At 37.0% G+C, this 13,223-nt stretch overlaps 2 protein-coding genes across 3 annotated transcripts in view; one reads left to right on the forward strand and one right to left on the reverse strand.

The window, feature by feature from the left end:
• LOC142100236 (putative ferric-chelate reductase 1) overlaps positions 1 to 12,404 on the forward strand; it is an 80,496-nt gene extending 68,092 nt beyond the window's left edge. Inside the window, exons 11-17 of the mRNA XM_075184168.1 lie at positions 559 to 671; positions 2,028 to 2,114; positions 8,329 to 8,426; positions 8,835 to 8,893; positions 9,094 to 9,228; positions 10,050 to 10,084; positions 11,570 to 12,404. Coding sequence (XP_075040269.1) covers positions 559 to 671; positions 2,028 to 2,114; positions 8,329 to 8,426; positions 8,835 to 8,893; positions 9,094 to 9,228; positions 10,050 to 10,084; positions 11,570 to 11,659 — 617 coding nt within the window. The 3' untranslated portion in view covers positions 11,660 to 12,404. The remainder of the gene's footprint in view (positions 1 to 558; positions 672 to 2,027; positions 2,115 to 8,328; positions 8,427 to 8,834; positions 8,894 to 9,093; positions 9,229 to 10,049; positions 10,085 to 11,569) is intronic.
• Positions 1 to 13,223, reverse strand: part of DBT (dihydrolipoamide branched chain transacylase E2) — a 269,271-nt gene that overhangs the window by 4,693 nt on the left and 251,355 nt on the right. The window lies entirely within an intron of this gene.

Consider the following 13,223-nt stretch of genomic DNA (forward strand, 5'->3'; position numbering starts at 1 on the left):
ACTGATTCTGCAGAATAGACTGGGAATTAGTGGAAATGATTGTTATTGAATGTTATTGAGGTTAATAATAGCGTAGGAGTGAAAATAAACCAAAAAACTTGATTTTAACACTTTTTATGTTTTTTTCAAAATAAATCCGAATCCAAAACCTTAAATCTGAACCAAAACCTTTCGTCAGGTGTTTTGCGAAACAAATCCAAATCCGAATCCAAAACACAAAACACGAGACACCAAAAGTGGCCGGTGCACATCCCTAATCAAAACCTGCAGTGTTAACTGTGAATATGCCCTTGTATGAATTTACAAAGTTATATAGAGCATTTTTTGCTTACTACCTGTAAATGTGTTTCTTTTATTTAAGATTGTGCACTGCATTGAAAGAGCATCAGCTACCATAAAGATTTTATTGATGACAATTGTAGACAAAACCATAAATGACAGATTTAATTTAAAAAATTTGTGTGAGATACAATATCTGCCAAATGGAAAATGTTTTTTTTGTACAATATATTTGATACACTCTCTCTGCTAGTATTTATCTGTATTTCATATATACAGGTGCACTCATGATCATTGCCTGGATGACTACAGGAAGTATAGGGATGATTCTTGCTCGATATTTCAAAGTTGCAGCAAAGAAGCTGGTATTCGGCAAAGCACTTTGGTTCCAGGTAATACAAAATCAGAGAATGGTAATTATTGCAAGGAGAAACCCCTTTAAGGGTACAGAGTTGATTTTTTTCTGTTCTCTTGTGTCCATTACAAATAGCAACCTGATCTCAGATAGAGACTACACTACATTACACACCTGACACAGGCTGTCATGCACCACATACATTCTTAGCTACTATAGTTATTTCGAGCTGTACACTCAGGGGCGGGCTGGACCGGGGGGCAGGGGGGCAGCGGGCACCCGGGCTGCTCAGTCTAGCGGCTGTTCGGGCCGGCCGCCTCCCCCCGTCCCCCGCCGTGGATGCAGTAATTTTTTTTATGTCACCGGCGGCCGCATCCGGTGCAGCCACGTCAGCGCACAGGCGGCCGCATCACGTGACTCGTCATTATGACGCGGCCACATCGCGTGTCACGGGATGCGGCTGCCTGTGCGCCCCCCGGGCTGATACCTCCCAGCCCGCGCCTGTGTACACTGTACTGAAAACAAAAGGTTAGTTCCAGATATTCCAATACATGTTAAGCTGATCAGACTTCCAGCAAAATCTTCCTTATGACCAGTCCTATTCTAAACAAACATTAATTTAATTTGATTTTCAATCAGATGATTGCTATATGGATTGATTTGAGTCTTATATACAAACAGCTTTTAAAGGCAAGTACTCCCTAATATATAGCAGCTTTATTAGATACCAAGTGAATCACCTGATCCAAGTTGGATAAGGAGACAAGCTACAATAAGGTTTGGCCATAAAACCCATATATAACACAATAGAAGTCCATACAGTATTATGCTCTACCACAAGAATTTATATTAATCAAAAGAAATTAAATGCAAAATAGGGGTGTGGTGTGACTACATGTTGTAACTAAGAGACATTGGTCATCTGCACACACCAAAGGCTGTATTAGTTACTACAACTATTTCAAGCTGTGTTCTGTGTTGTTGAGACAGGTTCATGCTCTTTCCGGTGATCTAGTACCGGAGGTGCGGTGCTGCCTGTCTGGATGCTTACTGCGCATGTGCAATGCGTTCTGCCTGTAGTACCAACTGCACATGCGCAATGTTCAGAACTTTACTGTACTGCTTGGACTGTACGGCAGTACTTAGCTCATTGTGTGTATTCATCCTGTTTTACATAAGACCATTCATTAGACCTATAATCTGTATCTTGTATCTAATAAACCAACGTTCTGGTAAAGGGACAACGTGTGGATTTACCTCCTTACATCTGCTGACCTCTGTTATAATCTAATAGGCATCTGCCAATATTCTGTATTAAAATTAGATAACATTGGTTCCCCATATTACTATGGTATTATATAATGATTATTTAATGATGCTTCTTTATTTACAGACTCACCAGATTCTCATGGTTTTGACAGTGGCTGCAACAATAGTTTCCTTTGTACTGTCATTTGTAAAGGTGAAGGGATGGACCAATGTAAGTAGACTGTGTCATAAATCACCCTACTAGTTAAGGTATTAGAACATGTTGTATATTAGAGCTTCACCTTTAGAAACCCCTGTTCCCATGGCACCAGATATGTTAACCGGTTTTGGCTGTCCCCAGGACTTAATCTTGTGGTAGTGATAACGTAACTCAAGTAGATGGACACCACAAAGGACTTAGTAGTAGGATGCAGAGCAGAGAACTCAATGGCAACAGGAATGTAGGATGCACCTGGACCAGGTTTAGCAGATTTACGGAGTTGCAATAGGATGTAATACCAACTTCCACCAGTATAACAGATTGGCAGTGTAGAGTAGAGGGTGGATGTAATGCCAGTTGTGGCCTGTGTGTAGATGGCGCTGGGGAGAAACACACTGTGCAAGGGAAAGCGCAGAGGCAAGGTTGCATTATAAATCTGGAATGAGTATCACAGCTGACACAGGAAAGTCCAATGGAGCAGATTGCGGCCATCACGATCCTGTGGCTGTAAAGTGGTACCATAAAAAATAGACAAAAAGGTCGCTATAGGCAGCAATACACATAGTTGGTGTCACAAACAATAAAGTCAATTCAGGCAGCAATCAGGAATAGTCAGGTCACAAGCACAGTTCAAAACCGACCATTAGACAAAAGCACAATATGCACAGGAACAGGAGCACAGAGAAGCAAGCGATGGTTCAGTGGAACCAACATGTATTTAAAGCTACAGTCATTAATCAGGGCAGGTGTCAGATTAAGCTGCAGGTGAGTGGAGATCATGTGATCACACCCAGTCTGACATCCTAAGGTATGCAACACTGCAGCAGCCAAATAAAAACAGCAATTACCTGCTGTTCCTAACAGATTGTTGTGAAAATTCCAAACATATTCAAGCAGATGTCAATTTACGTTTCCATCTGAATCTTGGTATAAGTCAGGGCCGTCTTTCCCATTGGGCACAATGGGCAGGTGCCCGGGGGCCCTGCAGCCCAGGGGGGCCCGTCGGAGGCAGCACAAAAAAAAAACTTGAAAAAAAAGAAGAAGAAAATACTTACCTTGCTGTCAGCTGGCGTTCCGGCTCCCTCCCTGGTCTCCTCCTCCGTGCGGCGCTGGCAGTACATGTTGGGTGTGATGTCATCACGCCAGCCCGACATCCATTGCAGAGCGCGATGAAGGAGGAGACCAGGGAGGGAGCCGGATCGCCAGCTGACAGCAAGGTAAGTATTTTCTTCTTCTTTTTTTCAGGTTTTTTTTTTGTGCTGCCTCCGACTGGCCCCCCTGGGCTGCAGGGCCCATATATATAGCCACTTTTTTATATATATATATATATATATATATATATATATATATATATATATATATATATATATATATATATATATATCTATGTAGTAATAGATATAATAAATACTGGCGCTCAGACTTGAAATAGGTGAGTAGATAATAATATGAATAACCAATCTTGGTATACACTATTCTTCAGAAGAGTAGGCAGCCTCCCTCTTAATTTTCGGATGGTACTCCGATCAAGGAATAAACAATGTTAACATAGAAAGAGGGAAGATGGCGCCAAATACGGTAGTGTAAGCTGGTACAAATCGTCCAGACAGACAATATTACTGTATATAGAGATGCAAGTACACAATGTTCATCATGTCAGGCGGGTGAAAGCAGTATCAACCAATTCTCATAATTTCTGAACATATGCCGAAATACAGACAGAAGAAAGCAGAAAACAACGTTTCAGATGTATCCGTGACAATCAGTAGCAAGTGATAGGTGGCAACGTACCAAAAATATATAAATAAACAGCTTATCTGTATCAAAGGTGCTTGGAAGTGGACTCCAGTCAGCTTCAAGAGGTCAGGAACAGGCGTGTAGATATCTTATGTAGGTATATGATAACTGGATCATCAGCCACAGCACAGTCACTGCTCACAAACTCCACTCATACGGTGTATTAAGAGAGGAAAAAGCCATATAGTGTAGTACTTATGTGCAATAATTTATTCAGCATGTATCATAATAAAAACACACAATGTAAACAAGGTATAAAAGCTTATCTGTAATCCTGTGGACATAGGGTACTGCTACACATTGTAGATCACTGGGATATATAGGAAGTAGACACCAATGGGCTCCGCACAGAAGTTCTCAATGGGATAACTTTTCAGGGACCAGGTAGACAGTACAGCCTTACGCATACCAGGAGTAGTTAATGGAGAACAGCCTCAACGCGTTTCGTCATATAGACTTCTGACGAAGTTTGGTATTTTTTAAATTTTTGTATTTTTGTAAGTTTGAAATTTGGTATACTAAGATGTTTTTAATTTGTTAATTTAATTTGTTAATTTTTAAAAGTGTATATAAAGATTTAAAAAAAAAATATATATATTTCTTGAAGGAGAAGTGACAGTTGGGAGTGGTTGGTGGTTGCTGGGGGTGACAGTGGGGAGTGGTTGGTGGTTGCTGGGGGTGACAGTGGGGAGTGGTTGGTGGTTGAGGCCTGGGCTATGGCCCAAATGCATGACAAGAACCTTTTTAACACCTTAAGTAGCTTGATTTAACTAGAATGCATGAGTATCATGCACGGGTTAACTTGTGTATATATATATATATATTATATATATATATATATATATATATATATATATATATATATACCGGTATATATATATATATATATGTATATATAGGGGCCTGCTTTGCCCGGGGGCCCAAAAGGTTGTTAAGAGGGCCCTGGTATAAGTACGCAGTCTAAACGGTACTTGCCGTATGTAGACAGAACAGAGTGCAGGATATGTACATGCATATGTGCGATATAAAGTTCCATCAGAACACATGCACAAAAAATATTTAATTTTTTATAAAAAGAAATTAACAAATCTTGATACTATAATCATTAATAAAAATCTTTCTTTAAAAAATCTTTTTTCACTTCTATTTAATAGTAAATACATAAATCATTATGTTCTTAATACGTACTTTACATACAATGCACTTTTATAGTCCATCTTCCTTGCACACACATGTTCTGTGCCAGCTAGTGACACGTATACATGTAGTTTTTAGCAATGGAGACTATGCTGTGACAGTAATCACTGCCAGTCAGCACTTACACCTGCCCTGTAGCTGGTGAAAATGATATGGCTAACAAACATGTACTTAAGAGAAACCCAGGACTTGAATTGGCCCCATCTGCGTTGACACGCTATTGGCACACCCCTGCTGTTCATTGTCTACATTCATCCACCCCTTCCATCCACCAGTCAACATTCAAGTTGAAGACAATCGTAATTGTCATTTGCGTTAAGACATGAAGTGCATGCAATTCCTTTCATTGGTGCAAAATCTGTTTCTGACCAGACGAAAAGCTATTTCACGCAAGATACAGCACGCAAATGGACTAAAGAATAAAGAGGAGACTTCACAGTTATTTTAATGGCCAAGCTCCTATACAGAATATATGCACAGTATATTGCACAACAGTTTTGAGATTATAGAATATCTCATTGCTAAGATTAATTTAAAAGGGAACTCCACACATTTTTAATTTATACCATCCAGTTGATAATGAGGTGATTCATAATTAAGATTATTGCATTTTCTGCTGCCCTCTTATAAGCATATAGAAGTGGTTTCTAACCTGAATAGGAATTTTCCCTATTTACTATACATAGGTGGCAGAATTGGTTGCAGAGAGATGTCCAGAAATGGACAATTCATCTACTCCTTAGTGCTGCAAAGAAAACATCAAGCAGTAGAACAATAAATAATAAAGTCTGTAAATCATCTTGTTAACAAATGGAGAATATGAATTTCAAATACATTTTTAGTGGAAATGTTTTATCTATATTTACATCTAACAAAGTAACATCATTGGGTCTGATTTAGAGTTGGATGTAAGGACAGATGGGCAATGTAGATATACAACTTGCTAAATATTGTCATAATGGTGCTCAACATAACTTGCACCTGTATTTTGAGTTGACTATACCTTATACATGTAGCCCCTTGCACTCGGAGAGGCAGATCTGGAGCATTCACATGCAAGTTCAGTAAGTCAACCATGCCCCTTAGGGATGCATCTGATTTTGACTTACATGTATCTTTTAAACACAGCCACAGAAAGATAAGCAAATGGACACATTTTTGTGTGTACACAGTCACAATTTTACGCTTAACTCTAAATCAAACCCATGGTGTTATGATACGTAAGTCCTGTATTATTAATAATCATAATACAAACATTGCATAAATGTGTAATTTACACTAGTATTCCAGTGTTGTGGACCTAACTGTCTGCAAATTCACAGTATGAGCCAAAAATGACCACAGATCCAGATCAATACTTGATCAAGATTCTATTAGATGTTCAACGAATAGTGGTGGAATATGCAGTCAAACGGTGGCTGTAACCTCAAGCATATGTGAAGCTGTGTTCAGCATTCAGCCCTGACCATGGACATAGACAAAGACAAAGGCAAAGTGCTCATGATGTGGATTGAATAGTCATACCGCAACACACATATAAGATCAAATAGCCTCTAACTCAATATTTCTACAGAAAGAATCATAGCAAGAAAGAAAGAAATTGCGGTAATTATTTATTTTTCACAACACATTAAACATACAGTCAGGAGCCACTATATTAGTTACACCTTTCTAGTATTGAGTAAGAACATGTTTGTCCCCAGAACGGCCTGAGTTATTAGTGACATGGATTCAAGGTGCTGGAAACATTCCTCAGAGATTTTGGTCCATGTTGACATTATAGCATCAAGCAGTTGCTGACAACAGTTTTATGACTATTTTATTAGAGCAGATTTATCTTATCTCTAGGGAATAATCACAGCTGTCTGATCATTCACTGCAATTGTTTTTAATATTGTAGTACATACACTTTGTATAAAGCTTTGTACAAAAAACTTGTCAAGCACAGTTTAATTGCCCAGTCAAGTTTACAATTAGATGCTGCTGCTTTAAGCCAAATGAGATAAGGGGCCTGATTAATTAAGGAAAGTAAGGCAAAAAATGAGTAAGTTTCTACTGGACAAAACCATGTTACAATTCGAGGGGTGCAAATTAGTTTATTATTTTGCACATAAGGGAAATACTAGCTGTTTTTTCATGTAGGACTCAAATACTTGATAGCTTTTTTTTTTACACTGACATTTGAAGTTGATCTAAGACATGCCCTACCCCAATTATAAATCTGTCCCCACATTTTAAATTTACCTCCTCTCCAATGCAACATGGTTTTACCAAGGTGAAATGTTTTTTTTTGCTTTACTTTCCTTAATGTATCAGGCCCAAGGTGTCTAGGATCTGTCAAGATTGTCAGTATCACTTGGGGTTCTAAAAGAACATGCATAAACATTTGATATTACATACCAAAAACTGTTTTTCACACTGATTGGTTATAAGTAGGTCAACAAAAAATTGCTTCTTCTGCTTCAAACCATTCTCTAGCTGTGCTCATTACTCTTTCTGGATAAGTGGTATGGGAAAAAAAGCAGTACTATTTGTGTTTAGTGTTATCCTACTGCAGGCATTCACTGACAGACTGACATTACTAACGCAAGATTAATTGCACATATAGATTAAAGTACCCAAAGGCAGTCTGACCAGCAATTAGGTCACTTTAGACTGAATGGAGCAACTTGTTGTATACACAGTCCTAAAATGACTATTGATCCTGAAGAACAACTAATTAGTGTCTATAACATGTCAATCATGGCTGGTAGAAAATGAGATTGCACTGTGAGGCCATGTGTGCAGTCATTGTCCGATTGTCCTAATCGTGTTCCATAGGAGTTTGTACAGTTTGGTAACACAAATGTATGGTCATATTGGATACAGATCTGGCTACTTGGTGCTCAGGTTTTCCAGATCTACCAATGTATGGGTGCCTAATTCAGGGATGACTCTTTTCTACTATAAACTGTCAGGCTAAGAAAAATAGCCATTTATACCTCTTTAATTAGTTAATTGCGTTAGTAAAAGTCAATGGATATATTTGGGTGCATGTATTTAGCACCTTGAGACCTTAATATCTGAAAGTCACAAATATGAGTATAAAAACCCTGTGCATGCACATCTCACATTGCAAAGACAAATAGTTTAAGCATTTTTTGGACCACGGTTTGCCTTTATTAACTTCCCTTTATTTTTTGGACTTCCCGGTTCGCCTTTATTAACTTTAGTAATTTCCCCTGTCTTTCAGAATGCCAGCACTCATGCTATCCTCGGATGCATTGTTATGATCTTGACTTTTTTCCAGCCCTTTATAGCTTTTTTTAGACCTTCACCTGACAGCAGCAAGTAAGTCATATACAACACTCATTTAGTGACAAATAGGTTCAAAAAGTCAAACAGGGTCATTGGGAGTAGGCAGGGTCATAACGTGAAAAGCCCATATAGGCCAAGGCTTAGGGCAGCTAGACTGCACGAACAAGACATGTTTTATGATTTTTTTAAATTTTATTTTGAATATTCACAATTTATTATTTACACATTACACACATTTAACTGTGGTCTGGATTGTTACACAAATTAAGTAAAACAAACGGGATGCATTTTAGATTGGGATCATGAAGTGTTCTGGTGGTGGTGCTAAAGGTTTGGTGTGGAACAGAAAAGGTGGCCTAGTGGAGCAAATATTATGAAAGTCTATGGGTGTAGGGTTGAATATGGTGCCTAACATTTACTGTATATCTATTTTGTCAATAGGAGATTCATTTTTAATTGGTTCCATGGTCTCAATGCCTTGGTGATGAAAGTTTTGGCAGGTCAGTGTCCCGTCATGTTCAGGACAGTACTTTACTCTATCCTAATGTAAACAAATAAATAATCAGGTATCTGTGATTGAGCAGATACAATGACATGGGATGAGCGTTTTAGTTCTATAACAAACTGAGAGTGAAAAAGAGTTTAGACCTGGCATATGAAGACTGGTAGAAATATAATGATTGTTACTGATGTCTTGCAGTGGCTAATCTCTTCCTGGGACTACAGTTAATAGACCACAACCTTGGCTGGATGGTTAACGTGATGGGAGGTTTTGTTGGCTGGGAGGCTCTAGCCATAATTGCCCTGGAGATCAATGCTGTGATAGCACGGAAAGGTACCAGCATGGCTTGCAGATAATTCTTATTATTTGTTTCTGCTGCTATTTAGTGCAAATAAAGCATCTTTTAAACAAAGCTATTTGTATGCTGGAAATCCAGCCAACCTGTACTAAGTGACTATGAAAAGATACTAATACATAGAAAAGAAAAAAAGGAATAGTACTGAAAGGAGCACTCTTTTGATCAGATAATAGAATTTTTTATCATTTGTATACATTAAAATGAACAACCTTTATTGGTAATTGCTGAGTACACCCCAAACTATGAAAAGATACTAGTCTGTGCTTTCAGATTACCCACATGACCAACCACTGGATTTTTGGGGTTTCATTTTTTTTTTTTTTTTTTTTTTTTTTAACTTTTTATTAGAAACATCTTTTCCCATAGAAAATGCATTACAGAATCTCGAGAGGTTAAACAGAAATAAATAACACATGTTTACATACAACAGGTTCTCTCGCACTTGGGAGATAAATGTATATCTATCTATCTAATATTGCAAAGATGTTATTTTAACTTTTCAAGTTTGAAGGGTATAAAAAAGGGGGGGGTATACAGGGACCAAAGGGAGGGACGGGGGGGGGGTTTCATTTTAATTCGATTTTAAATCAACATTTCACATAAATAATATAAATATTATATACATTTTAACAAAAGTACATATGTTACTACAGATCGAGTCTGAAAAATTTCCCACTTGAAAGACAAAAGTAAATGAATCTGTGTCAGCCTGACATAATGTACAGTATGTCACCTGAGGAGTATACCATATTATACCATAACAATTTATAACAAGTTTTTTTGTTCCTTTCTTCAGAAATGAAGAAGTCAGCAGACACAGGAAGCATACAGGTATTGGTAATGATTTATTTATTGCTATTTTATAAGATATTTAAGAAGATGTATGTCTGTAAACATAGGCAACAATCTCACCTGCACCAGTTTTTGACAAGATACTGTTAGAGAAGTAATTTTAAAAAAAAAAAAATCAAATTTTCTTGATTGAAAATTAAATTTTTGGTTTCTATTTGTTGATGGATCAATGTATGTAATATTGTGCTATACAGTCAAGCTGCATAGATGTGATATTTAAAAGATAGATATACTGAAATCTACACTAACACATCGCTAGATAAAAGTTTCATCCCGAAATTAGTCTGGTTGTATTTTTACACTTACATGATCAAGAAGTATCCGAACATGTACTAAACAATGCTCTTCTTATGTCCACACGCAAGTTATGTCATAAATTTCAACTCAATCCATACGTTTCCATACACCTTCCTATCTTAGGAAACACAGACATACCAGACTGCATGGCTCCTTACCCCTTCACATTATGGTATAGAGATGGTATTAATGACAATAAACACCTAACAGTCACCCACCAAAAGAACCTTGACATTTGCTCAAACGCCAGACAAATAGAAAATAATTAGAACTTTTAGCTACCTGGGAAAGTTTTACTGATAGACTTTCAGAAACAGCAAACGCTCAAGTTTAGAAATGCTTCCACCATACCATATGGTATGAGCTTCGGGAATGTAATGGTAATCCACCAACAGTATTAGTGTTGAGGGAATGACTGGTTCATAGACTAAAATTCCCACATGTCTCTTTGTCAACTTTCCTGTAGTAGAAAAAAGTAATCTACTGTTATATAATGCTAATTCATTTTTAGAAATAATTTCTATCATGTTACTTTTCAATAATTGTAATATGTACTCTTTTTTCTTTATGCATCAATAAAATATATATATATAAAAAAAAAATCTAGCTTTAACAAAAATCACACTTTTTATAGAAATTGGTGTAATTCCTGTTCTAAGAAATTATTTTAAAATCTGTCAATTTTAAACAATAACTTTTGCCATTGGTGTTTCTCACCAACCTCTCTATGGTATGTCATTTACTTTCTATGGATGATATTCCACTAAAAAGCAGGATTTTCTACTATTAATAAATGCAAAGAATAAGTCTATTTTATATATTATAGCTTAATGTTTTGAGAAAAATGAATTTAGTAATAAACCCATGACTCCAACTAGAGAAATATTAAGAGCACATGAAACTGACTCCCACTGCACCTGTAGCCTTGCACCCTATAGCACATTATAGAAGTACAGATGCTAGGGGATGGGTTTCTCCAAAACCATCAGGTACCCAGACCTCATGGTTATAGTAGATAGGGAAGAGGTGAGTTTATTATTAAAATAAAATAATCAAACTGTTTTCCTCTTGAACTAAAAATATTATTTAATTGTACACTAGGCATATTTTTCCCTTCAAAAATAGATGTTTTTTGCATAAAATAACATTTGGTTTTGGTTATTTCAGGCAACGTCTGAGGTTTACCTGCTGCTCGTCTATCTGTGTGGGAATCTGTCATTCCTAATTGCACTGCTTGTGGGACTCGGGAAGTTATAGGAGAGAAGAATGGATATAACTAATAAAAGACCTTTGGATGATACACTCTATGTGTATCTCACACTGAGTATCAGTGAGAGGAGTGAATGCTCAGTTGGAAACAGACTACGCCTTTGGAGATTATGTCAGCTTTACATTCATTTAAACACAAATGTTCCTAGTCTTCTTTTAATCGGGCACAATCTAAATTAACTTTGGCTTCCTGAGTTTGACAATAACAACAGCCTGAATTTACAAGGCACAAATGACTTACATTTTTTAAATTGGCTTTCAAGATATTTAAGCGGAATACTGTGAATACAACAGAGGAATGCCTTACCGCCTGTTTTAATATTACAACAATCAAGTGGTACTTTTTTGGAAGTGGAAACAATATTGATGTTATAATTTCAATTGAAATTCAAATTAGTCCCCATACCAACAGGGATGTCTCCAATCCTTGGGATGTGAAACTGTGTAAAATTTTCAGAAACACCAGCTGACACTTGCAAGACAAATAGAATACAAATTCAGATCAACTGAAGACATACAGATGGTTTTAGAACTACAGAAGTGAAAAAGTGGATGTGAACTATTTTACTAAAACTGCAATGTGAATCAGCCAATCCATACAGAGTATTTATGTTGTCTAGGAGACTGCAGGCCAATCACTTAGGCTCAGGCTGTTCTGTTACTTCAGTGATGCAAGACAGAGAGACACTACACATACAGCTCATGAAACTATTATTATTCATTAAATCTTCATGTTGCTACTTTGCTTTAAAGTAGGCTACTACTGTTGAAGAGTTACAAGATATTACAGAATAAATGAAGCAACTGAACATTGTGGCTTTTTTATTTATACATTCTTTATTCAATATTATATTTCTTCTCTAGTTTTTGAGAAGGTAAAAAGGGGAGTATCACAGTGGTATGGTGAGATCACATTTGATATTAACAGACATTTTCATATGATACAAATACTGAGTAAATACAATACATCAGTCTGTTGCTATTCAACATGCAACGAGAAGAAGAAAAGAGGAAGAAAGATAGTGTGAGGTAGTGAAGAAGAGAGGGCAGATTTAGGTAGGTGTGTGTCCTGAATAAGGTAAACTAATCAGTTATATAAAATGAGTTATTATGGAGGACAGAAGTCAGAGGTGTTGAAATTTCTCCCGATGCAATATAGTTAACGATTTAACCAACGACTGAAAAAAAAAAAATCCCGATCAGCATAAAATGTTTTACAAGATTTATTTTCAGATCAGTGGTCTGTCATAACCATTGGTTAAAAAGATTGTTTCTCTGCATATTCCACAGAGATCTATGGACACTGCCGGCTGTGAGTGCATACACACTGCAGAATTGTAGCAACATCGTTCCATCGTTGAATTAGATATTTAGTCCAGTTTAAAAATCAAATGAAACAATGCGATGTGTTTTGGAACGATAATCGTTCATCATTGAAGTGTACACACTCATGCGATATAGGTCTGAATGATCGTTTATCATGTGGTTGGCTGGATGATCAGCTGAGGATCCTGTAGTGTGTACCCAGAATTAGTCTTTCCAGCTGGCTCAT

Source organism: Mixophyes fleayi, chromosome 8, assembly GCF_038048845.1.
Source record: "Mixophyes fleayi isolate aMixFle1 chromosome 8, aMixFle1.hap1, whole genome shotgun sequence".
NCBI classification, from domain to species: domain Eukaryota; kingdom Metazoa; phylum Chordata; class Amphibia; order Anura; family Limnodynastidae; genus Mixophyes; species Mixophyes fleayi.